Source organism: Saccopteryx bilineata, chromosome 6 (genome assembly GCF_036850765.1).
Source record: "Saccopteryx bilineata isolate mSacBil1 chromosome 6, mSacBil1_pri_phased_curated, whole genome shotgun sequence".
Taxonomy (NCBI): Eukaryota; Metazoa; Chordata; class Mammalia; order Chiroptera; family Emballonuridae; genus Saccopteryx; species Saccopteryx bilineata.
Genome location: NC_089495.1, coordinates 23,683,522 through 23,709,369, shown reverse-complemented (window position 1 = coordinate 23,709,369; position 25,848 = coordinate 23,683,522). Strand labels below are relative to the sequence as shown.

At 33.6% G+C, this 25,848-nt stretch overlaps 1 protein-coding gene across 2 annotated transcripts in view; it reads left to right on the top strand.

Annotated features, from left to right (window-relative positions):
• The window catches only part of PURG (purine rich element binding protein G), a 33,950-nt gene extending 11,149 nt beyond the window's left edge, over nt 1–22,801 (top strand). For both annotated transcript variants that reach the window (XM_066235799.1, XM_066235798.1), the window contains exon 3: nt 21,917–22,801. In XM_066235799.1, coding sequence (XP_066091896.1) covers nt 21,917–22,021 — 105 coding nt within the window. In that variant the 3' untranslated portion in view covers nt 22,022–22,801. The remainder of the gene's footprint in view (nt 1–21,916) is intronic.
• The last annotated feature ends 3,047 nt before the right edge of the window (nt 22,802–25,848 follow it).

Sequence of the window (25,848 nt, the reverse complement as noted above, 5' to 3'; positions counted from 1 at the left end):
GTTCATCTAGTTGGTTAAAGTATGGTGCTAATCAAAACAATTTATTTGATCTATGATATGGTTTACAGATTGAACCTCTAATTTCAACCAACTACTTCAAATAAATGTCAGTAATTTAAAAAGGCATCAGATGAAAATGTAGATGTATTCTCTCTATTCTACCCTTAAGGGCAAAAAAGAGACAAATTACTCTTCACTGTGGGTCTACAATTTCATTTTCATAACCAAAACCAACTGATTATATTAAAAGTTGGAAATAAATCTTATCCGTATTAGTGAGAATTTTATTGCTTTTGTGCCACTTTTTCCTGCCATTTAGTAAGTTTCTTCTTCTTTTAACTTAAGCGGGTAAACTGAGATAAGTGCCCTATTTACAGGTAGATATTTTTCTCCATTTTTCTAGGCCAGTGGTTTTCAACCTTAAGTGTGATTAAATCTTATCTAGAGGATTTGTTAAACCACAGATTGGTGGCCTCCACAACCAGAATTTTTCTTAGGAACAGGAGGGGTGGGGATGACCAAAAATTTGCATTTCTCACACCCTCTCAGGTGAACCAATGCAGCTGGTGTGAGACCACACTCAAGAACTGCTGCTATAGGTTGATGTGCTTTTTTTACCTTAGCTACAAAGGACAGCGAAGGAGAAACTGATCAAAACAAATGTAGCATCTTGGTGGACGAGTCTGCTACTCATTCTACCTTGAGAAGTTTACAGATCTTAAAGCAAGCACCATTTCTTATAAATGGACTAGAGTTTGGGTAAAAATTATTTTCTTTCCTTTTTATTCTTTCACCACATTTAATAACTTTTCTTCGTTCCCTCGGGTTTTCTGACAGCTATTTTGAGAGATTTCTGGTAGGAATGAACAATTATGACTCCACATATGAAAAGCTTGGCTTTCAAATTTATGGAGACAAACAGAGTTTTAATTTATTATATACCTGGGTGTAAGTCTTAATAGAGGAAACTGAATAACTTCTATAATCAAATCAAGAATTATTAATACAAGTTTTAGTGACTATTAAATATTAGGACTTGAAGAGAGCTTAGAATTAGTTTAGTCATTTAATTTTACATTTTGTGACATGTTACTCAGATGGTTCATAATGACTAAAGTAGGCTAAGTAATCAGAAAATAAATGCTAAAACTTAAAATGCTGATTATCTCTTAAAATATACATAGTAAGAAATATATACTAATTTCTTTTAAAAGCATATATTTTCAACATCTTCCTGTGTCCTATCTAAATGTGTAGAATAAAGGTACTATATATACACTATAGTGTGTTTATGATACTTTTTAAAAATTAACAGTTGGATCCATTGATTTAAATTTAGAAATACTTGCCCTGGCCGAGTTGCTCAGTTGGTTAGAGGATTGTCCTGATATGCCAAGGTTGTGGGTTCCATCCCTGGTCAGGACACATTAAACAACCAATGAATGCATAAATAAGAGGAAAAACAAATCGATGTTTTTCTTTCTCTTTCCCTCTTTTTCCCTTCCTTCCCCACTCCCTCCCTTCTTCTCTCTCTAAAAATAAAAATCAATCAATACAAAAATTAGAAATACTTCACCTTAACACTCATTGAACATATTATTTGAAAATGTAATATATTTAAAAATAATTTGTTTGCCAACCTATAGACATTCTATAACTAATGTGTTCAAAATTAATAAAATCATATTTTATGTAAATATAAATCTATACAAATAATATATATGACTACACATTACCTCTTAATAGCTGTCATTCTAGTGAATCACATCCTATCAGAAATACTAAATTCATTTATAGATATTTGGCAGTTCTGTAAGTTCATTAACTTCTTTTTGCAGGTATTACCCCCTCAATGACTAGTGCCCCAAAACAGGAATGAATTTCTAATTGTGAAAAAGATTAACCCCTGATATAACAGACATAGTGACCAACTCAAAAGCATTATTATAGGTCATGTAATTTTCTTTTAATTATTCTGTTTGTATTATTGCTACAAGTTAAATTTTAGATTGTCTTAGAATTCTATTTTGAGTAGGCTTTAGACAAAATAGAGATGTATGGTAGATTTATAGATTTCAGCTCAACATGAGAGCAAGCATTAAGAAGCAGTGTTACTGCCATGTTACTAGAATTACTTAAGGCAGAGATTAGGCATGCCCTTAATGTAGGATGCTAAAGGGAATTAATAAATCAGAAAAAGATTGAGTTGTTATTACCTTGAAGATTCTTTGTAACTCTGAGAGACAGAATTTTGGGGACAAATACTTGGAACTCCTGTATTCAGGGTCTTTGTTAATTTATCGAGTTGAATAAAGAAATGTGATTTCAATTTTTCTAGTATTGTTCCAAAAAACATATTAAGAGAAAAGTTATTTCCTCCCATCCCTTGTTATTGCAAATAATGTAAGAAACAGTCTTCAAAATTTCATGAGCTTTACTAATTAAATGAATAAGTTAAGATAGGTTTTATGAACTTTGCCCTGCAAAATTAAGTCTGGCTTTTATAATTTTTATAAGAAAATGTTCACTTCTAATCATTTTTAGGAACAATTATATGAAGGAATAAATTTAATATTTATATTGTTATTTCTAAAGTACCTGCTACGGGTTTATTTGGGAAGACATAAGAGATAACACAGTAAATTGGAAAATGGAAATATTGGATATTATCAAATAAAGTTTATAAAAAAAGATTAATTTTTTGTATTAGAAGATAAGTTTCCAAGTAAGCTGATTATTGCTGCAAATATGTGTGATTCTCTCCTGGAGAGTTTCAAGGCTTTGTTAAAGCTAAGGAGAGTAGCTGTAGCAATAATATATAAATTCAGGGATCTAGTATGAACCAATATGAAATTCAGTTCTCATTTGGGGGTCCACTTTTTCTTGCCACTTCTTTCAATCATCTGTGCTTTATCTTGATACTATAATATTTCCAAATTTCTGGTGGATAAAGAATACCTTTTAGAGACCCAACTGAAATGTACTACACCAAAGTTTATAAACTATACATTTCTAAGTATCTAAGTAAATTTTTCTGTGCAAAAATATGTGTGTGAGTGTATGTGTGTAAATTATACATATAAAGAAAGCCCAGTTCTTCCCCCATCCTTTCCCTACCCCTGGAGAAGCAATGATAAATTGGTTTTATCTTATTAGTGCAATTGATTGGCTGCCCTAAAGTGCTATGTTGAGAACATAAAATTGCATCTAGAAGAAAGAAGAACAGCATTCATGCCAAATACTTGCTGTTTGTCTCCCGTGCTTTCGAGCTACAAAAGTTCTCATTGTAGCTCTGTAAATGTCTAGCTTAGCCTGAGAGCTGACTCTTGCAACACAAACTACCATTTGACTCACCTCCGAATTTGTTTCTTCTAAGACTTCAAAGCGATTGCTTTGATCCAGCAGTCCCTCCTTTAAAACAGCAGAGAATCCTCAATGCACCTCTGAGGAATTCAAAGAATCATAGCCATGATGATGCCATCAAGAATACCATTAAGCATTAAACTCTATATTTGCCTCTATTGAGTTCTATCATCCATTAAAATGACAGTAATTTCTCCCTTTAAGATTTAGTTCAGTCATTCTCAAATCTTAGTGTACTTCATGTATTTAAAATGTAGGTTCTGCCTGACCTGTGGTGGCGCAGTGGATAAAGTGTCGACCTGGAAATGCTGAGGTCACCGGTTCGAAACCTTGGGCTTGCCTGGTCAAGGCACATATGGGAGTTGATGCTTCCAGCTCCTCCCCCCTGTTTCTCTCTCCTCTCTGTCTCTCTCTTGTCTCTCTGTCTCTCCTCTCTAAAATGAATAAATAAAAATTTTTAAAAAAAATAAAATAAAATGTAGGTTCTGGTCCCTGTCCCCAGAAATTATGATTGGGTTGGTCCAGAGTGGTGTTCAGAAATTGCTCTTTGTGATACCAGTGGTCTGGAAGCCATTCTTTGTCATTGACTTATCTTGGATTCTTTCTTCCATATCATTTTTCCATCTGGAATTGTTTAGGTTTTTAATAGTCAGCCGTAAGTAACACCAGGGGATAATGATTTTTTTTTTGGTTATAAGATTAAATACATGTAATATCTAGGGCTCACTTTAAACACAGAGAGGCTAAATACATTAATCCAAGTATTTAAGGTTATGTACTATCATTTTGGCTAGCTTTCTGGGCAGTAATCACAGGGAGCGCTAGTTTCTGCCCCACCACCTAAACTCAAATTCACAGTACTTGACATTTAACCACAGATTGTATGCTCCCCAGATTTCACAACCAAAACAGAACCCTGAATCTTGCCAGCCTGAGTCAAGTTCATAGATGATTTATCTTTCGCTTTCTCACAAGTTAACCCTCTAAACCTCAAATGATTTTTTTAATCTTCTGTTTTTAGATACATACTTATAATTTATTGGAAGTAGAAAAAATACCATTAGTCAGTATGAATAACTCATTCTTCTGGTCTTGTTCAACTTTTTTAGTTGTCAAAAAAAAAACCCCACATAATATAATTTACCATTTTAGCCATTTCTTAGTATGTTAACCATTTCTAAGGATATTTTTACGTATATTCACCTTGCACAACAAATCTCTAGAACTTTTTTATCTTACAAAACTGAAACAATGTTATCCCCTGGCAACGCCATTCTACTTTTTTCTTCAATAAGCAAGATGTTTGCTTAACCCTTCTCCCATCAATAATGGGTTTATAATTATTATAATTATTGCCACTTATCTCACCAAGTATAATCCTTATAGTATCCTATATTATTATAATTCTCACATGTAAAAAATTTTACAGTTAAAAGCAATTGTGCTTATGTTAAAACTTTTATTAGAGTTTTTGGGAGACTGCAAATAAAGGATATTTTCTCCTGGGAGCTTTCCACTGATTTACAAGGAAAGCTAACACTGTGTTCCCCTATGAGACCCAGAGGACTCCAGAAAGATATTTTGTCTTTGTCTGTTTATTTGTTTATTGAACGTTTGAGGTTAAAGCTAACAGGGCCATTAGGCATAAATCCTGGAATTTCTGTAGATTTTTGCCATGTATATTCTAGGATTGTTTTCACATTACTTACGTAGTAAATTGGAAATTTTCCTGAAATTTGATGGTGTTACTGTTCAATAAATGATTTTAAAATCTTGGCTTAGTACAATATGAAACTGCTTACCTTTAAGTAGGTTTATTAGAAACATAATTTGGGAGGAAATAGGCATAAGTAAAAGTGCATTTTCTGCAAATGGAATGTTTTAAATGTGATTTCCAAAATCATTTGCAGTAAGAAAAACCTTAACCCAAGCAACATTTTTAAAATTCATATTTTTTTCAAAAACAAAAAAATTTACCTTCCTGTTATTAAATTTCTTTCAAGAAATCAATAAAGTTTGAAACCCTGCAAGCAATATTCATCTTAATAACCAGAAAAGCTGTAATTACAAGTACTATGCTTATGATTTTGATGTAAGAAAAGATCTGTCATTTCTTGGCCTAAATTATCTTGGAACTAACACAAAAACTAGCTGATTATGATTCTTGGATAATGGTAACCGAAACTTTCTTCACTTTATGAATGTAAAAATATATAATATCAATGTATTCTTATACTTTTTTCAGACAAAAGCAATTTATTTAAAGCACTTTAAAATTCCATAATTTTTGTAGCACCCAGATTTTTCTTTAATGATCTGCTGCAATGTGTTGATAGTATTTACTTCAAAGAAAATTCTTTAAAACTGACTGTCATTATTCCTTTGATTTCCATTATAAAATTAGAAATGTGTTCTCAATAAGAAGAAAGAGATTTTGAATTGAAAAGATTTAGTAAAAGAGTTGTGGTACATCTGGTTCAGTAACATAATAAGCAATTACTTTTTTTTCTTTGCTTGCTTTCATCACTGTTTAAGATCACCCTTTGTTGCTCACCATTCTCACTCCCAAATCACTGAAATTCAATTAGCTCCATGCAGTCCTCAGCACACGCTGTCAGCAGCCTAGAACTTAACCTCTCTGTAGTCTCCAACATAAAATAAACACTAATATTCTGCCAGTAGGAATCTTTACTATAGTAAATCTAGCCTGAAAATTCCCCAAGTTCTCAGCCTTTTCTGACAATTATTTACCTACATTATCAATTATTAAATTTACTTAGAATAAAGGATGCCTGTTTGATTTACAGTAACTAAATAAAGCTAGCTTGCATTATTTTTCCTCAAGTATTATTAAGCTGCTTTTCTATTTAAGGAATCCTTTGGGCCGTTAGGTAACTATGTGCAATCCGGTTTGTTAATCACCATTTATTGTTTGACTCCATTTTTTAAAAACAGCCAGATATTACATTTAGTAACATACCAAGCTATGACTCAAGCAATATCTTCCATTAAGGTGATTTGCTTCTGACTTGAGACATAATACATAAAATCTATCGATACATTACATTTGATGGAAATTTTTTTATATTTCATGTGGAAAAAACTAATCTTAGGTAAACACAAAACCTGATTCTTAAATTAGATTTTCAATAATTCTAAATAACAACTTAGTTTTAATAATTTTGTTACAAAATAACTATAAAATGAATGTGAATGCTAAATTACTCACTATATTTGTCCTATAATTAATAAAGCCAAGACAATTTCAGTTGTGTATTATTTGGACTATTATTTTGCACATTCATGGCGGTTAAAGAATCTCACCTCTGCCCTCCTTGCGTGCAGCTGTGTGGTAGAGAGGTTAGGGTGCTGTGTTACCTACCCTTCTGGACCCCTGGCTCTGTGCCTTCTAGCTGGGCTCAGGGCAAGTCATTTAACCTCTGTGGACCACAACTTGCTTATCCATCAGTGTGGGGATTGGATCAGAATAGATGATCTCTAAAAAGCTTTTCAATTCTGTATCCTTAGAGTCAGAGAAACTTCTCTTAAAATTACCTTCAACTTCCTTCCATGGTCTTTTCTCATTTTTCTCCAGATCCTCTATGTTTCATCAGGCATTTATTGCCTATCCTTTCTTCTTGGCATCCTTCATATTTAGTGATGGTAGCTCCACCAGACTGTTTCAGTGCACTGTTTCTGAGCTGTCCAGATCACTCTGGACCCTGCCAAGGTCAAGGTATATATAATTCTGTATACCTCCTTTGGCCCTGTGTATAAAACTTTAAATAAGCAAGTCTTTCAGTTCCAGAAGATTTTTTTTAGACAGAGCCTAAAACTTTATTAAATATATTTAAAATTTTGAACTTAATTTCTCATATAAAATTCTGTCATCTTAACTTGAAATTCATTTTAAACTCAGAGAGTGTTTCTTCCTCTTTTCTGTTCCCCTCTATAGTGAACACTGGGCTGATCACTGAAATCCTCTCTCTTCACTTAAAAACCACCGTTCCTGTTCTTGTTTGCCTTTGAAATCTAGTTGCTTCAGGATCACTTAACCAACAAATCAAAATGTCAACAAGTGGGAATGGAAGTGACCATTTAAAAACCTAATAAGAAATACTATGTCACTTTATGTCAAAGAATTACTCACAAAATTAAGATGTGGTAGAATATGGGATCTTTTGTTTCTTACACACCCTGAATTTTACTTCTGAAATATTCTTTCCCTTGCTCTATAGATAAGGTGATCTTCTTCTATTCACTCAACGGATATTGATTGGCTACTCTGTGCCGGGCCCAATGCTGAGGAATGGAAATTCAATAATCTACAAAATAAAAATATTCCACTGCCATTAGCTTTAAATGTGCCATGTCCAAAATTATTTGATTGCAAGTAGCTCTTGGAACTTAATCAAACTGTGATTTTTTTTATTTATTTATTTATTTTTAGTTTTCCGAAGTTAGAAGCAGGGAGGCAGTCAGACAGACTCTTGCATGCGCCCGACCAGGATCCACCCAGCATGCCCACCAGGGGGCGATGCTCTGCCCATCTGGGGCATTGCTCCATTGCAGCTGGAGCCATTCTAGTGCCTGAGGCAGAGGCCATAAAGCTGTCTTCAGCACCCCGGCCAATTTCACTCCAGTGGAGCTTTGGCTGTGGGAGGGGAAGAGAGAGATAGAAACAAAGGAGAGGGGAAGGGTGGAGAAGCAGATGGGCACTTCTTGTGTGTACTCTGACCAGAAATCGAACCCAGGACTTCCACATGCCAGGCCAACATTCTACTGCTGAGCCAACCAGCCAGGGCTAAAGTGTCATATTTTTACTCAATAGATATTAATCTGATTATCTGCCAGGTGTTAAGCAGTGTGTTGGTATATATGAGAATTGTGTTTGATGCTATCTATTATAAAATGCTATATGTCATTTTTCCTTTAACAATTTATCCTTTAAATATGATTAACTACCTACATTCTGTTTTAGTGCTCACAATATATTTCATTGATGTACATTTAGAGAACTACAGTGATACTATTTCAAACAATAATTCTTCCTTCTCGTGCCAAATCTCTTTTGATGTCCCAGGATGAAAATAATAATTGTTTCATCTCACGTGCCTACTGTATTCAAGGGGTAATGACTTCCTGAGCTCTAGGTTGGAGATGGCTGGGAAGCCACAGGCAGCTCATCATAAGACTGCTATGATTTCTGCGTGAGCACTGAGGAATGAGTTGGGGAGAAAGGAAGAGGAAGGCAAGGAGTAGAGACAGTCATACCACGTATTTGTCCTCCCTTCCCTAAGCTTTTGTATTCATCTTTCCTGTATTTCACTCTCATCATATATACGATATCTTCACAAACTTCCATATATCTGATTTTAGAAAACTCCATCAGTGTGCTCAACTATGAATATTTCACCAATGTCCAGATGAAATAACCTGATTCTACTATGTGTGTTAGCAGAAGTTATAATAATTTTCTCTGTAGATACATTGCAGTGAAGAGCCAGTAATGCATAAATTCAGTTACTTACTGGCACAAAAGATTCATTTGTCTTGAAGTTTTCTCCATAACTGGCTATTAATTCTGACATACATTCTAATTAAATGTAAAAAGAATATGGAATTTTAAATTGTAATAACTTATGTATAATTACACATATTTCTCCAAATTCTTCCACATAGTGTATCTCATTTCATACTAATGAAAATACTGACTTGGATTAGTTTAGTTCAGTATCGCTGAACAGATGGAGAAAGCAGGGCCAGGCAGGTTAAATGACTTACTTAGATCACTTAGTGACATAATCAAATACCAAGGTTTATAAAGAACCTACTGCTCATTGAAACCTTCACAATAACACAATAGAAATTTTCATGGTAAACTTGAAATCAGAATTTGGTAAAATTCAACACATGTTTTTATAGCTAATTTAAATAAGGTTTTTTGGAAATGTATTCTACATATTTTCCTAGTTTTGTCACATCTTTGGACTCCATTCTGCACTCAGTCAACTATCAGTTTTAGCCCTGGCAGAAGATAGATCAAGTCATAATGTTGGAATTCCACATACACAAACCACTTGCCTAGATTCAGACTCTTCACCTCAAATCACTGAATCTTTGATTCCTATCTTAACTAGTCTTATTGCCTGGGCTTCCACCTTCATGAACCTTCCTAATTAGAAGAACTTGATCCTAATGACTAGAATACAGATGGTTCCTTCCTGTCCTGTTCACACAAGTCTTGTCATGGCATCTGCATTGCAGTGTAGCCTTCAAAAAATGTTATTTAGAAAATTTAAGAGAGAAAACTACAGTACTTAATTTATAAGTAAGTTCAGTTAGTAATTAAAAATCGACATGAGAATTTTTTCCCTACACTCTCATAAACAAGAGATAACTGATCACATAATAAGTTGGAAGCAGGCTTTTTCAAAAACCTGTTTGAAAAGGATGTTGAGTTTTTATCAAGTTAACTCAAGAACCCACTTACATTTTTATATGGTGATTATAGCTGTTAACCATGAAGATCCTAGAGCCCTGAAGCATCATCATTCACCCTCAAAATTCAACCATGCTCACTATATTATATTTTTATTCAAGATTCCTTAGGATTCCATTTCAATAGGGTTAAAAGCATGTAGTTAAAGCTCTGTTGACTAGGAAATTCCATTAAATAAAATGACCTTAAATTCCCAAATAACCACGCTCCTGGCATTCCCAAATAACCACGGTTTCATAGCATCATGACTGGCAGGCTGAACTCTAAAATTTTATATGCTGCTTGAATGTTTCTGTCCCTACATTTCTATGGCCATAATAGTTTCATATTGGCTCTAGCTGCACAAATTATCACATAGTTACAAATATAAAATGATCAATTTGCTTAAGATTATGAAAAAGGAGCTTAGTAGAAGTTCCACATTTGGTTTTTGCTATGATGGAAATAAAACAACTTAAACCCATTTCCTTCACTCTCTTCAGCAACAGCAGTAATTTCAGCTGTATTTTTAGGTGCTGTAAGCCCCGCCTCACAGAGTTATAAGGCAGTCTCAGTGGCCCTGGTACAGAATAGCAGAGAACAGACTTTAATGTCATCCAGTCCAAAATCTGTCACTTATTGTGACATTTTGGGCAAATGATATAACTTTATAGAGTTACTGTGAGAGTTTATTCCATCAGCATCCAGTTTATACTAATTAATGACTCACTAAGTGCTGGGTGATCTTCCGGGTCCAGAGGATGTATCAACAAAACAAATAAGATTTCTTGCCTTCCCAGAACCCATAGTCAACCGTAATTCTCTTAAAGAAAATTAAATGTTAAGATACATGGAGTTATTAGCAGTTTCTGTCTCATAATAATCATTTAATAAATATTAATAAGATCATTATTCTTCCCAACCTATAAAATGGACCGTTCCCTAGAAGGTATAACAAAACCAATGCAAAATTGAGACACTGCCTCCTTTTACCACAGGAATGCCCAGTTATGGGAGTACCAGGGGAGTTGGGCTGGCTGTCATCTTTGGAACTGTTTTCAGTCAACTATGAAAGTGCACAACTGTGTAGGCAGGCATTCCTTGCAAACAAAACAAAAGCACTAACTTATAAAAGAAAAAATTATAAATTAGACTGCATCAAAATTAAATTTTTCTGCTCATCAAAAGACACCATTAAAAAAAAAGGAGAACAATTTACAAACATTACCAATAAAAAAAAAGTGAATAAGTTATCCACAGACTGAAAAATATCAAAGCATATTTTTATTGCTGGAGAAACTCACAACTACTTTGTTTCCTTCTTTTTTTTAAAGATGGTAATTTGTTTGATTTGGGAACCACTGGCCCCACTAGTAAAAGGATTACATTCACATGCTTCTTCATGTTAGTGTAAGTATCTATAGTAACTTGACAACTTGAGATTTTGTTTAAATCTACCATCAACGTTGATTTTGTTGTTGTTGTTGTTGCCTGTAGGAGTCTTTAGAGTAATGTAACACCCTCATTTTATAACATAGGAAAATATTTAAAATGTCATGTATCTTGTTCAAAATCATTTAACTCCTAATTTCAGAGCTTGAACTACAATAGATCTTATCAAGTGGTCCTTCCAACACCCAATATCTGTTATGGGGCTTCAAAATCAGTGGGAGACGGTATGTGAGATTCATTTGAAATATTCACTTTCTGCTCTCAGCTAGAAGAGTTTTCTCACCTGCTTGTTTTAAAGCTGAAAGCGTTATCGCAAAATTATGTTTGTAGTTCATTTTGACCCTGAAAAACTAGCTTTTGGGGAGTCGGTTTCAGGAGAGGAAAGGAGCCGTTATAATTCAGGCCCTAGGCGCTAGCTATCACAGAGGCGGCTGTAGACCATCGTCTTGATACTAAGCTTCTCCTCATCTCATATAATCTTGAACTATGTTTTTCCTACTTTCCACCACTTGGTATTCTGCTTTCCTTCGGTACTTAAAACCTTGAAACCTTTCACTTTCTCGGATATGTGTACATGAAACATCACACGGCTATCCATTCTGTTAATTGCCTATGTTTTTATTGTTCACTCTGGAGAAGCAGACGATGTCCTTTAATGTCATTAAATTTTTAAAAGGAAAAAGTTATAGCTAGAAATATTGGTTATCTTGTATCAACTTACTCTTGTTTTACAATTGTGTCGATTTATGTTTATGTGATTATCGTGTCACCGTAGCAGTGGTGGCAGTGATGACATGTGGCTGAAGGGTTTCAGAGCAATGCTGTTTTTACTAATTAAGGATGAACCTGTGCTTTTCCTCTTCAGTCATACGGAATTTCTCATGTGTGGCAAGAAGCTAGTATGCGAGGTAGGAAATGGCAGTTTCAGGGAAATGAAAGCATTCATGCATTCATTCGCTTCATTCATTCAACAAATACTGAGTTTCTTCCCATGAATCAGGCATTGTGCTAGGGAAATGGCTTTTTTTTCTTCTCTCTACTCTCAAGTGGAAATGATGATTAATGATAAAATTATATATAAATATTTTAAATGGTTTTTTTTAATGAAATGTGGATTTACGACAGTAGAAACCTTTGGTGGGTTTTAATTAGACTGACAAAAAGAAATTGAAGAAATAATTATCTGACTTTTGATTACAGTTTTTAATTTTGCTCATGAATACTTGTCATTACTTGTAGGTAAGTTCCATTCAGGATATTACTATTTTCTTCTCAGAACTGGTGGAATTATTTTTACTTATTTGTTCCTAAAATTGTCAGATAGTATTATAAGGTTATTTCGGTAGGAAATGGGGGACTTACGAGCTATTTTGACTCTGCAGGTAACCTCTTGAAAGATTATGAACACATAGACCCTTAGATTTGAAATGGTGAGGCAATCATAAATTAGGCCTCAATCGTTGGCATTCAAAATGGTTTTTAAATGTGATGTGATACACTGTGTATATATTTGATTATACAACAAGTGGCATAAGGTAAAATCTTGTTTTCATCCCACCACAATGTTTTAAATTAATCAGCCTCCTTCCCTACTCCACCAGTATCTCCTCATCCTTGGACAACCAAAACAAGAATGACGGCCATATTGCCATGACCACTTTTTAAGTAACATTTGAACTCAGTTTTTATTGATTTTTATGGCTTTTATAAACTAGTATTTTCACAATGACAAATCTGACTTGGATAACCTTTTCTTTCCTAAAGTTCTTTTTAAACATAAGATCTTTTATATCCCTTCTTAGAACTGATACATTTGGTACGGTCCATAAAAGAATGTGTCTTCTTTTTTCTTCAGTAACAAAAAACTTGCTTTAGCTCCATGCCCTGATGTCAATTCCATGTCCTCTGTACACTATTGCTCATGGACTTCATTCTTGGATACGTTGCTCTCTAAGGGACAGAGTGCAGAAAGAAATTTTGAAATGCAAAAAAGAAAAATGTCATTGAGCCTCTGATGCTTCAGCAAGAATATTGTTTTTGTTCTTCACATTTTTATTAAGATATAATTTACATAAAGTGAAATACTCAGATTTTAATATACCTCCCAGTCAGTTTTGATGAATATCAACACAGAACATTTTTCTCACCCCAGAAAATTTCCATGATCCCCTTTCCAGTCAACATCCCCACTGCCCCTCCCCCCCACTTTCACTTACCAAAGCAATCACTGATCTGATTTCTGTGGCCACAAGCTAGTTGGTTTTGTCTATTCTGGAATGTCATATAAAATGACATGTATTTTTTATATTTTGCTTTTTCCACTCAGCCTAATAGTTGTAAGATCATCCGTGCTGTTCAGTTTATCAGTAGATAGTTCCTTTTTTATTGCTGATGAATACTTTTTTAAAACAGGCAATAAATGAGCAGATCCTCACTGAGTAACTTAAATGACACATAATACTGTTAAAATTTTGGCAGCAAACCTGACCTGATAATGGAGGGAACAAAATAACCTCAAATATTAACATTAAATGACAGTACTCCTAACATTCAAACAATTCTCCCACCTTCACTAATGTTATATGCATCAAGAGCTGCTCTTTTGGGAGACTAGACTATTTTATTAAAAACGGATACTGGGCAAGTATACTTCTGCATTAGCAATGGCCACAGAACTGTTATTGTGTCTTCACTTTTAATTCTGTTTTGACCTTTGAAAGTAAATGTGAAAAGTAATTTAAGGAGGAGATACTTGGTATGGTATCTCTATTATCAGAACATGCTGCAAGGAATACTTTCATTGTTATCAACATGATGATATCTCAGTAGGTTTTATGCACTCTTAAAATAATATAACACTGACCTTATAAACTCGGTTTTATTATTAGACATTCACTTGGATCCATGATTTATATAAATGAAAAGAGAGTAGATAACAATGAAAGTAACATCCAGATTGTATTTTTGCTCTTCTGAAAGTTCTAATTGACTTGACCTAAATTTTGCAACTTTAAGCAAACATTCATTGAGGTTCCGGGGACTGGCAACAAGTTTAAGTGAAGATTATGCTGTAATTCTAGTGGGCCATGTAAATTGTGCACCAATAAATCTAAAGGGTGAATGTTTACTCTGTGCTGTTTTGGTTTTTTTTTTTTTTTCCAAGAGAATTCTATTCTTACCAGAAAGAAGTCTGAATTTTGATATAACTAAGTAAAGAGAGGACTGAGCTGGCCTGTGGCTTGTCCGTCCAAACCACAGAGAGATCCCAGAACACTACATCCTACATCAAAGGTCACACAATAGGCACTCTCTTAACTTTATGGAAAGTTAGTGTGTCATTTCAATGTTTGTACAACTATTCAGCCAGGAAAAGAATAACCATGTAGCACTGCAATGCTTATATCAGTTCTACAGAAAAAGGCACTCAAATGAAATAAATTTTGCCAGGTGACTAAAAGAATATTTAAAAAGTTTCAGATTATTCCCATCCTCTGAATCCATCTCATTCACTTATTTTCTCATTTTTTTTTTGCCTTTCTGCCCACCACTAAAACGCATACTTTCCTCCTTCCCTCTAATTCTTATCTTTTCCAAGTTCCTAAATTATTTTACCATGTCCATATTTCATTCTGATAATTCAAAAAATACTGCATTGAAAAATCCCTTCCCATGACCGGCTTTAGTGTAGAATTTATCCTAAGTCTTATTTCTTACAAAAAGACAGTTGCACTTGAATTAACCAAGAGAACCTCATTCGTATAATTTAGCCCAAAGGAGGACTTCCAGTGCCATCATACTAAGTAAGCTTCAAGGATATATGTTCGAAACTATAAAGATGATTAACTACTTTTGAGCATTTAACATCATTCAGTTGTAGTAATTAATTTTAATTAACTTCCAATCATGTGTGTTGCCACGTGGGAAAATGAGACTACGGCCCTTGTTCCCATCTGAGCATGAGTAATGGTATCAATTTAATGTAGGAAAGGTATAAGCTTGATTTCCAGTGAGTACACACTGCTTCAAGGAAAGTCCTAGCTTACCAGAAATTAAAGTTGATAGTAAATCATCTTTCCTCCTATGTCCTTATGGTTCTGGCTAATAAAAATTAGATTTTTGCTTTCTAGTTTGGATTTAATAATGTTTTTGTTGCTTCTCAGTCAAAATGTTCTAGTTAATGATTCTGTTTTTATTAACATGTATAGCAGTTTAAATTAGAGATTCAAACTTAATAACATAACCATTTGTTTTTGCATTGATGTGTTTAAAACCAGAACTCCAAGTTTTACGAGAAATAATGTTACCTTCCTCTCTTTGAAATTAGAAATGAGGTCTTGAATGTAAGGCCTGGTCTTTAGGGCTCACGTTCATGCAAAGGAGTAGGTGTAAAGGCAAACCCTGAGCTACTAATTTTGCTGACAATATAAAGTATTATAATATCCACATTATATTGACATAATTTAAGTAGATGTATTCAGGATTTAAAAGGCTTTAACATGGTATTGTTGCAAAAGAAAGATTAATGGTGGTTTAAAGAGAATTTTTAATATTTACAACTGTGAACAACTGTTCAAAAGTTCCAAAATGTCAAACTTTGAGTTTAACCTATCCTTTTATCCTTAAAAATAAAATATACTTTGAATAATGTACAGATTGCCATCTCCTCAGAGGAGGAACCATTTAGCACAGTATAGGATTTTGGAACTCAAAGAGACTTTGACATGATCTAGTTTAACATCAGCATTCGCCTAATTCACTAAAACCGCTGTCTTCACAAGGATCCTATGTTTTCTGCACTAATTCAAAAAAAAAAAAATTAAGAACAAATAGTTCCAGTTGCTCTTGCTGTATATATGTAACTGCCTTTTTATTTCCTTCTGATATTTTTCATACTCGTGCTAATGACTGAAGCCGTGAGAATTATTTCTTTGATTCTTTATGCCTGGGTTAGCTTAAGAAAAGAATAGCCTATCATATGCAGAAGCATAACTTTTACATACTGAGCAAAAGGAAAGATGAGTACTTCCCAATTTTTGAAGTAGTGGTAGGAACGGTCAGTCATGGCATGGTACTCTGGAGGACCCACACCATAAGGACTTTGCCATCATGGTTTCAGAATCAGTAATACTACCCTGCTTAGTAAGATGGGGGGAGAGGAGGGGCACAAAGAAAACCAGATAGAAGGTGACGGAAGACTATATGACTTTGGGTGATGGGTATACAACATAATCAAATGTCAAAATAACCTGGAGATGTTTTCTCTGAACATATGTACCCTGGTTGATTAATGTCACCCCATTAAAAAAAAAAAAGATTACCTACCCTATTGTAGTAGAGAAGGAAGAGTAGGCAAACATAGCTTTTCAGTTTGGAAGGGTGGTAAGGGACAGTATGTTGAAGTTCTTTGTTGTCTTTCCTCAATCCCATTTCTCATTCATTAAATCAACAGATACTTCCTTTGCACACAACACGAGCTAAGCTAAGCACTCTGCTGGGTCTGTAGATACAGCAGATAACAAGATCTAGTCTTTGCCCCCCAGGGACATGTGATACAGATAGGGCAATGCTATATAACTGCCTGCAGAGCGGAGTAGATAAGATCTTTTAAAACCCTGTGTAGCTCCAACACTGTACAAGCAATTTATTAAGTTTGCCTTCCTCGGAGCAATACAATGAGATGTAACTATTATAATTAATTTCAGGGCATTTTGGAAATGGAAAATGCTATATAAGAGCTGAATAATAGAAAACATGATTAAATTACATTGTAGGAATGGTTCTCATTAGTATGTTCAGTATTTATGTCATACTGTAGGACTGCTACCAGGGAAAAGCTAAATTAGTAAATGCAATCACCTACCTTTTGCAAAGTCAAGAAAATATCTGTGTATTAGCAAGAGCGATTGCGGAATCATATTGTTTTGGGTATTACATGAGCTAAATCAGGTTGGAATATCATATACAGTGTGTAGTTTCCACATGTCTATAGCTTCTATTAAGAATCTGCATTTCGATGTTTATTTGAAGTATTTCTCTAACAATTTTTAGAAGTTGCCCTTACTCGAGACTATTGCTTACCAATAAGGGATTATATTTTAATACTTAGAAAATATAAAGAGGTTTGGTAAATTATATAAAATGAATATCTAACCTTTCTGCGAGTCACCTTTCAGTGTGCTGGATTTGGGGAAGTTATCAATGATTTATCATGTCTGGTCCCATCTGATTTTACTTATGTGTTTAAAGCTTGTTAATTCTCTCAGAAGACTAGGATAGCAATTTATATCCCATTCTTTAGAACTGGATGTTTTTATATGCTTTTATAGAATCATTCTTTACATACAAGATTGAGATTTTCAAACCATAGAAAAAGGGTGAGGTTCTCTCTGGATAGTCATTTACTGTTCCAGGGTGACGAACTCATCCTAATTTTAACATTAGCACTTTTATGTTTTACTAGCTAAATGATGTAGTACACTACAATTTTTAGCCTGTAACATAATAGAAGACTGATGACCAGTCATTGAGAATCATGATCTAATATTCTTTCTTTCCTCTAAACAATATGATTTGGGGGTAGGGGGGTTTCAATTTATAATGAGACACATTTCTAGTTTAACTTCATCACACTCAAACCACAAAAATATTTAAAATTTAACCTTGTAATGCATGCCACTTACTTTTCAAATATATATTAATATGATTATTACTTAGTAAGGAGATCATAATTTTTATTGTTTTCCCCTGACTTAACAAACTTATTAATATTGAGAGCTTTCACACACTTACTTATTATTTTATTTGTTCTATGTAGTGTTGCTTTGGTCTCTGATGTCTTTTTGTTCTTATATCATTTTTATACATTTCCATTTAGCATTTCTATTTAGAATGAAGAGATAGAAGCATAAAAATTAATAGCCCATGAATCAAACAGTTTTGTTTATGCTTAATAGGAATGATCAATTAAGACTAGAAACCTCAGTGTTTAATACTGTTCTCAAAACTCAGTTATTACATGTATTTCAGCTTCAGTGATTAAAGAGAGTAAGTAAAATATGCAGTCAGATTAAAACAGGATAACTAAACCAATGTTTTTTTTAAAAAGCATATGTCTGTGCATTGCATGACAAAGTATTATTAAAACTTACCGAAAAAAACTCTCATGATGTTTTCAGATGTTATGAGAATGCTTTGGCTAGACCTAGATTTGAATGATGACAAAGGTTCTAACAGTAATATTTTTAAATATATACTATACTGTATTTAGGAAGTTAAAATTCATCATCCTGGTTATATTTGTGCCAAGTTTGTAAAACTGTACTATACTATTATGAAAAAGGTAAAACTTTATATTTACTGAAATTTTGAAAAGTAGCATTGTGTGCATTTAACAAAAAATTCTGGTAACTCATGGTACTTTGATAAAGGAATGTGCAATTTTAAAAGTTTATGCCATTAAAATATTTTTTTAATTCCCAGGAATTACTCTTCCTAGGCTTTAAATTCAAAACCAAACCCATTTTTAAGACTAGTACTTTCTTCCTACTGGTAATTCTTGTTCTTCTAAATATGAGGATCATTTACTTTAAACCATTCTTTGCAATGGGTTTTAGCTTTCTTCATTCTAACCTCTGAAACCTTTAATTTAAGGAACATTTTAAGTTAATCCAATGGTAATTAGAAAAGCACTTTAGGTATCATGGCCATTTAATCTTATACTTCAATTTAGTAATTTTATGACAAAAATAACTAAATTCCTAAAAAATAACATTCAAATATTTTAATTAGTTTTTATTGGTTATACCAATCAAGTAAGTTGATGTCCATATAGCTGTAATTTATCTAAAAATCTGATGCTGCCAAAACAACTAAGTACACAGTTGTTATTAAATACCTTTATATCCTCCAAAGAGAGATGATGAGAACAAGAGAATTCTGTGTGATAATATGGCTATTATACATACTTCTATGAGATTACTGGTAGTTTACTGTGACCCACTCATGGATGGTAGAAGCAAAATGAAAACAAATATCAATGCTTTAACATTAGGTGTTGGCATCGATACAGATTATAAATAAGCTGTTGCAATAAAAAAATATTGAGCTTGTATTTGAAGACTTGATCTTAGATTGATTTTTTGTGGCCTTTTTTCATTTAAGGCTGCACAATTATTTTCGATGTAAAGATAACAGAATATGTGAATGAATGAAATGATGGCTCTGTTTGCCATGGGATTAAATAGTCTGTTAAATTTTTGAGGGGCGTTGACTGCTATATATTGCAACATGAACTAGAATGTTCAGAAGCAACATGAGAGTCTTCTGTACAAATCACAGCATTTAGAAATTATACATCTTTTTCATTCCTTACAAAATGAACTCAGAATTCACAATTCAAATTTTATCTTTCTAAGCTCCTAGTTATTAAAAGTCACCTAGTATGGATTAAAAGATTAAATAAAATTTGTACTATAAAAGATGCTAATAATAACATAGCCCGTATATTACCAAACTTCTGATGTTATAAAGCCTTAAAATATTTTAGTGAAAAATCAATTATGTGGAAATGAAGGCACTTTATTACCTTGAACTAGTTATCTATCTGTATATAATTTGTCTAAAATCTCATAAAATATTCTTTATCCTTTTATAAATTTATCCTACTTATGTGTTTTTGTAAAGCTTCTCATATCATGTAATAATTCAAACTATTTTAACTTAACAGAAAATTGTTATTATATAATATAACCAGTGAACAATACAGAAATAAAACTCAAGAGTAACAAAAGTTACGTCATAGTGGCAAAACTGTTAGTCTAAGTCTATAATCATTTGAGGTTAAAAATGTAAAATTTTCCAGCTTTTTCACTGAACAATTTTAGACAGCTTTTATTTTTTTAATCTTATTTTTAATTGGTACTATCTTTTATTAAAATGTTGGTCCAATATAAAACCAGTAATCAAAACCAGTAAGCCGCCTGTCACAACTCAATTTTGTTTTAGTTGAGTTTGTTTTTTAATGTAATTCTAAAACATTAAGAAATCAGTTCTTTTTTTTTTAAGTGAGAAGTGGGGGGCAGCAGACAGACAAACTCCCACATGCGTCCAACCGGGATCCACCCAGCATGCCCACCAGGGGGAGATGCTCTGACCATCTGGGGCATTGCTCCACTGCAGTCGGAGCCATTCTAGCGCCTGAGGCAGAGGCCATGGAGCCATCCTCAGCGCCCGGGCCAACTTTACTCCAATGTTGCTTTGGCTGCGGGAGGGGAAGAGCGAGACAGAAAGAAAGGAGAGGGGGAAGGGTAGAGGAGCAGATGGGGGCCTTCTCCTGTGAGCCCTGGCTGGGAATCGAACCCCGGACTTCCACACACCGGGCCGACGCTCTTCTGCTGAACCAACGGGCCAGGGCCAAGATATCAGTTTCATTTCTTCTATGCTCAAGTCAGCCATGCCTGGTGAATTATCAAATTGTAATTAGTAACATAGGTGTGCTGTGTCTTTTTCAGAAAATCACTGCTTGATTTATACAATGAATATAATTCAATAGAAGAAGCAATAGATCATTTTTTTATGTTAAATATTTTTCCCAAGTCAAAACTTACATCTTTCTGACATTCATAAGGATAGGCTGGCTTTTATCCAAGAATGTTTTTCAACAGCAGAATATTTCAAAGTGAACAAACTGTGCTTTCATTTTGTTTGGAGCAGTTCATTTAAGAAAAAAAAACACATTTGTCTATAATTTTACTTATCTTTTTTTCTGTGTAGTGACCATTTTTTTCTATCACTAGTTTTTAAAAAATGTTTTAAGTGGAAAGGAATCAAGCTTATTAGAGGACAGTTTTCTCTCACCAAGGATAGACTAAAGATAAATTCCATGCCAATCTTTGGTTGGTTTGTTTCTTTTTAAAATAAAATATATTAACCCAAAGGTGTGTTAATGTCAAGGCATGAACAATCTTAAATGTAGATCTATTGAGTATTTTGTGATGCTGAGTAACAGACTTTTCTCAAATTTCTGTGATGCTAAATATTTTCCTTAGAAGGTTTTGTTTAATGTTAGATTGTTGTTCTGAAAGATATTGGTCCTAGTGAGATTTTTAAAACTGGGGAAACAAATAAATGCATGTATTACGAGTATAGAAATGGTGAATTATAAACTTACCGTATAGTACTGAATCTATTTTCAAAAATGTTTTGCTGTTAAGTATATACAACATACAATTGCTACCGTACTGTAATTGAGTACTTTTTCCTAAATGACCCTGTTATCACTATTCCAGAATTAGAATTTGGGAAGACACATGATTGACTCATGTGTCTGCATAGATGCTTCAAGGTATATTCTTCTCTTGGTGACTACGAATATATTTTCCTTGACATCAGTACATTGAGACTGAATATACCTGTATATCTATTCCTATTGCACATTTCTTATACAGTAATCTTCTGATAGGCCAAAATTGGCCTAGACACAACTTACAATTGAGGGTTTGTTACATGTTTTCTAACAGAAAGGTTTTCAATGATATTCATTATGGGCTTGTACTGTGAAAATAGTGAAACTCCCTTTAAAATTTCACACATGCTAAATTTAAATTAATATTTTTTCTTTAGCTCACAAATTACCCTAAATCCAGAAAGAATATCAACCCTTTTCACTGTTGTCAAAGCCAGCATAAGGAACAGCCCTATGACACTACAAAAACAGTTGAGGAATAAGGAATGTCTCTTGTGTTACACTTCAGAATAAAGGCATTGAGTGAAAGAAATGAGCCGAAGTTCATCGCGAATGCAAGGCTTCTGTACTTGACATTCCTCCACGGAAGGGAAGACAAGTGTCAACACCACTGACATCCTTTTCAAACTGGTCTGATGTGGAATATCTTCCACCACACTGGAGCGCTTCTTGACTCTGTCAGGTTTTATTGTTTTGTTTTTTTAACTCATCAAGCCTTTCAGTTTTCAAAAAACCATTTGTCAGCACTGAGGTAGAGAGACATAAATCTGAAAATACTTTCTTAAGAGATCATGTAACTATATAACTCTGAATTTGAAAATTGAGGAGGAGGGATCATTTCAGTCCACTGCCTCACACAAGAAACATGTTTTTAAATCTGTAACTGCTTTAGTGTTAACAGGGTACAATGTGGTTTTTGTCCTGTAATGTACTTAAAAGGTTTTCATTGATTGGTGATTGTATTTTACTGTATGAAAACAAATCATAAATTGCCTTGTGTTGTTTATGATAGATCATACCACGTACTTCTTCCGTTTTCATGTTCCAAGTTTTTCAGTGATGCATGTTAACAGTTAGGTCCTAAAATTCTGTGGTGCTAATTCTTCCATATCCGATGGTGCTTTTGTGGATGCTAACTGCACACATGCTGAACTAAGCTTGAAGTTGAAAACTTTCTTCTTTTCCTCTGTTTATATGAAGTAAAATAAAATAACTTGACTATGTCTCAAAGTATCACTGACAATCTAATAAACTGGTTTATATGTGTGATTACTTTGTTTTCTTAATTATTTTTCAGAAAACAGGTTGATTCTACTGGGCCCTCACAGCAACCGAAAGTTCATTGTACCATGGGTTTAATTTGTTAATTTCATTTGTGCCACAAAATTTGTGGTATCTTTAGCAATTTAAATCCAATTGTCCTGGCTTCTAAAGTAAAGTTTAGATCAAATTTATAAAAACTAGACCTATCACACCTGGAAATGAGTAAGTTGAGAAGACCAAAAATGTGCTATTGGAGTGCATTTTGTTAATTTCAGAACTTTACTAATAATGTTTTATCATCTGGCTGAGCCGTGAGATAACTTTTGCAAGAATGCCTTCAAAACTTATATTGCAACTCAAAAGGCCACTCATGTAGGCTGATATTTAAAATAGAAATTCCACTCCACCTCTATGAAAGTAAGGACAAAAAAATAAAACAGGAACTTTCCAGGACAAACTGATATCATATGCCAGAATGGCATAAACCATGCAGTGGTCTTAGTGAATTTTAAGGTTCACGTCTGCACTGAGAATCATTCCACATTGGGACAAGGGAAGCTGCTACCCTCATGACTGCGGACTGTTGTTTCTCCTCAGCCAGAAATAAATTCAAGGTGAAGGCAGTGAGCAAATTTTCATTCTGACCCTGGTATTTTGTCTAACCCAGGAGTAACCTTAAATTTAGAAAAGAAACAATCAGAATAAATCTATTAAACCTCCTCAAGCAACAACCATTGATCTCAAATAGATGATCAAACCTATCAATATAATCTGGTGGGTCCGACAATTGAAATGTCATTCTCATCCTTCTATGGTTCTTTCTTATGTAAAGAGTGTAAGATATAGTAATTTTGACTCAAATAGTTATTAAATCGTATCTAACCTCTAACATTAGAAAATGAAATTTAAAGAATAGAGTCAATATGAAAAACTGGGTTTGCATCTCTAGGACTATCTTGAACAAATACATTATTTACTAAATCACAGCTTCATGCCAGATATTTTTACTGTATATTTTTTATAGTGCCTTTACAACAAACATTTCATTTTATGAAACTAGCAAATAATGAAAGTGTTACAAAAAATTCCAGGTTTTCATTAATCAGAAAGAGAGAGAAAGTAGGACTATCTTAGGGTATTTCTGTGGTAATATTTTGATATTTAATCAAAAGAAAAATTAACAAATTTTAAGAAAGAGTGAGAGAATAAATAAACTGTTTTTGGAAAAAATGTATTTTTTAATCTACATGAAAAGATCCCTAATTTTTATCCCTATGCTCACCAGATTTATGTATTCTTGTTCATCATAATATTTGTCCCACTGAAAAATTTCTCACAACTTTTTGGGAGGGAGATTTGTATGAAATTGTTTTTTAAAATCATTAGCCTTAAATAAAATGAGTACACTTTGTATGTTGGTTCATTTAGATAAAGTATGTAGTCCCTCTTTAAGTGAAATTGTTATTAAGTCATTTTTAGAGTTATAAAATTATATTTGTTTTTATAGTTTTATCAACAATATTTTGATAAGCTGTGTTTTCTGTTTTAAAATAATTTCTTTTGGAGGTTTTAACTTTAAGGATTTCATCTATAAATCCTTGAATAAAAGCACTTTGTGTAAAGATCCAGTTTTCCATTGAAGAACATTTTTTGAAATCAATTTCATGTACATTAAAAACTTAACCCTTACTTATCTTAGGAACTATTTTTTCTCATCAGGAATTGCTTTGAGTTTGAAAATGGCCAATAATAACCTTTTTTTTATTTTTAAATTTTATTTAGAAAATTAACTTTAACAAGGTGACATTGATCAATAGGTTTCAGGTGAATATTTCTATAGCATTTGAACTGCTGATTATATTGTATACCCATCACCCAAAGTCAAATCATTTTCCATCATCTTATATTTGTCCCTCTTTACACGCTTCCCCCCCACTGCCCGCATCCCCCTCACACCATCCCCCTCCCCCAGTAACCACTTCACTTTTATCTATGTCCATGAGTCTCAGTTATACCCCATTTATGTGTGAAATCACACAGTTCTTAGATTTTCCTGATTTACTTATTTCGCTCAGTATAATGTTCTCAAGGTCCATCCATGTTGTCATAAATGGCAATATGTCATCATTTCTTATGGCAGAGCAGTATTTCATTGTATATATGTGCCACATCTTCTTTATCCAATCCTCTGCTGAGGGACACTTTAGTTGTTTCCATGTCTTGGCTACTGTGAATAATGCTGCAATGAACATGGGAGAGCATGTGTCTTTATGCACCAATGTTTTCAAGTTTTGGGGGTAGATACCCAGTAGAGGAATTACTGGGTCATATGGTAATTCTATTCTCAATTTTTTGAGGAACAACCGTACCTTCTTCCATAATGATTGTACTAATTTGCATTCCCACCAGCAGTGAATGAGGGTTTCTTTTTCTCCACAGCCTCTCCACCAATAGTAATTTTAAACTTAGCTTTTTTAAAAAAAAAAAAATGCCAAACTACAATTTACATCATTTCAGATTGTCTTCATGCATTATTTTCAAAAATGTTGAAGTAGGTGCCTACTGAGTTCACACTAAGACTAAAGTCACTTTTCTGATACCTCCCCCACCCACCCACACACACTTTATCTCTGGGGCAGTGAAAATCTTCTAAAAAATAATTATAAAGCAATACAATTCACACAAAAACAAATGAGTGGTGGTTTTTAAGACTGAATAAACCATGAAATGCAGTGAGAGGAGCATTACACATAATCTCCCAAATTAATCTCTTACAGTGTATGAGAGTTAGCTAAAGCTTACACCTTTTGCAAAGCATAATGTTTGCCTTCATAAAAGACTTAACAAAGGACTTGTTCACAAAGATAAGAAGAACTTTGAATGAGAGGGTTGGCCTTCAGTTTTGTGTGTTTAGATATTCAGATTTGTTAGTTCATTCTGGATAAACATATAAGAGATTCTTTCAAGACAAAGTCATAAAGAAAGCACTTTGAGCATCAGATGTTCATTGGAGAAAATTAATTTACAAGAAAATAAAGTGTTACTC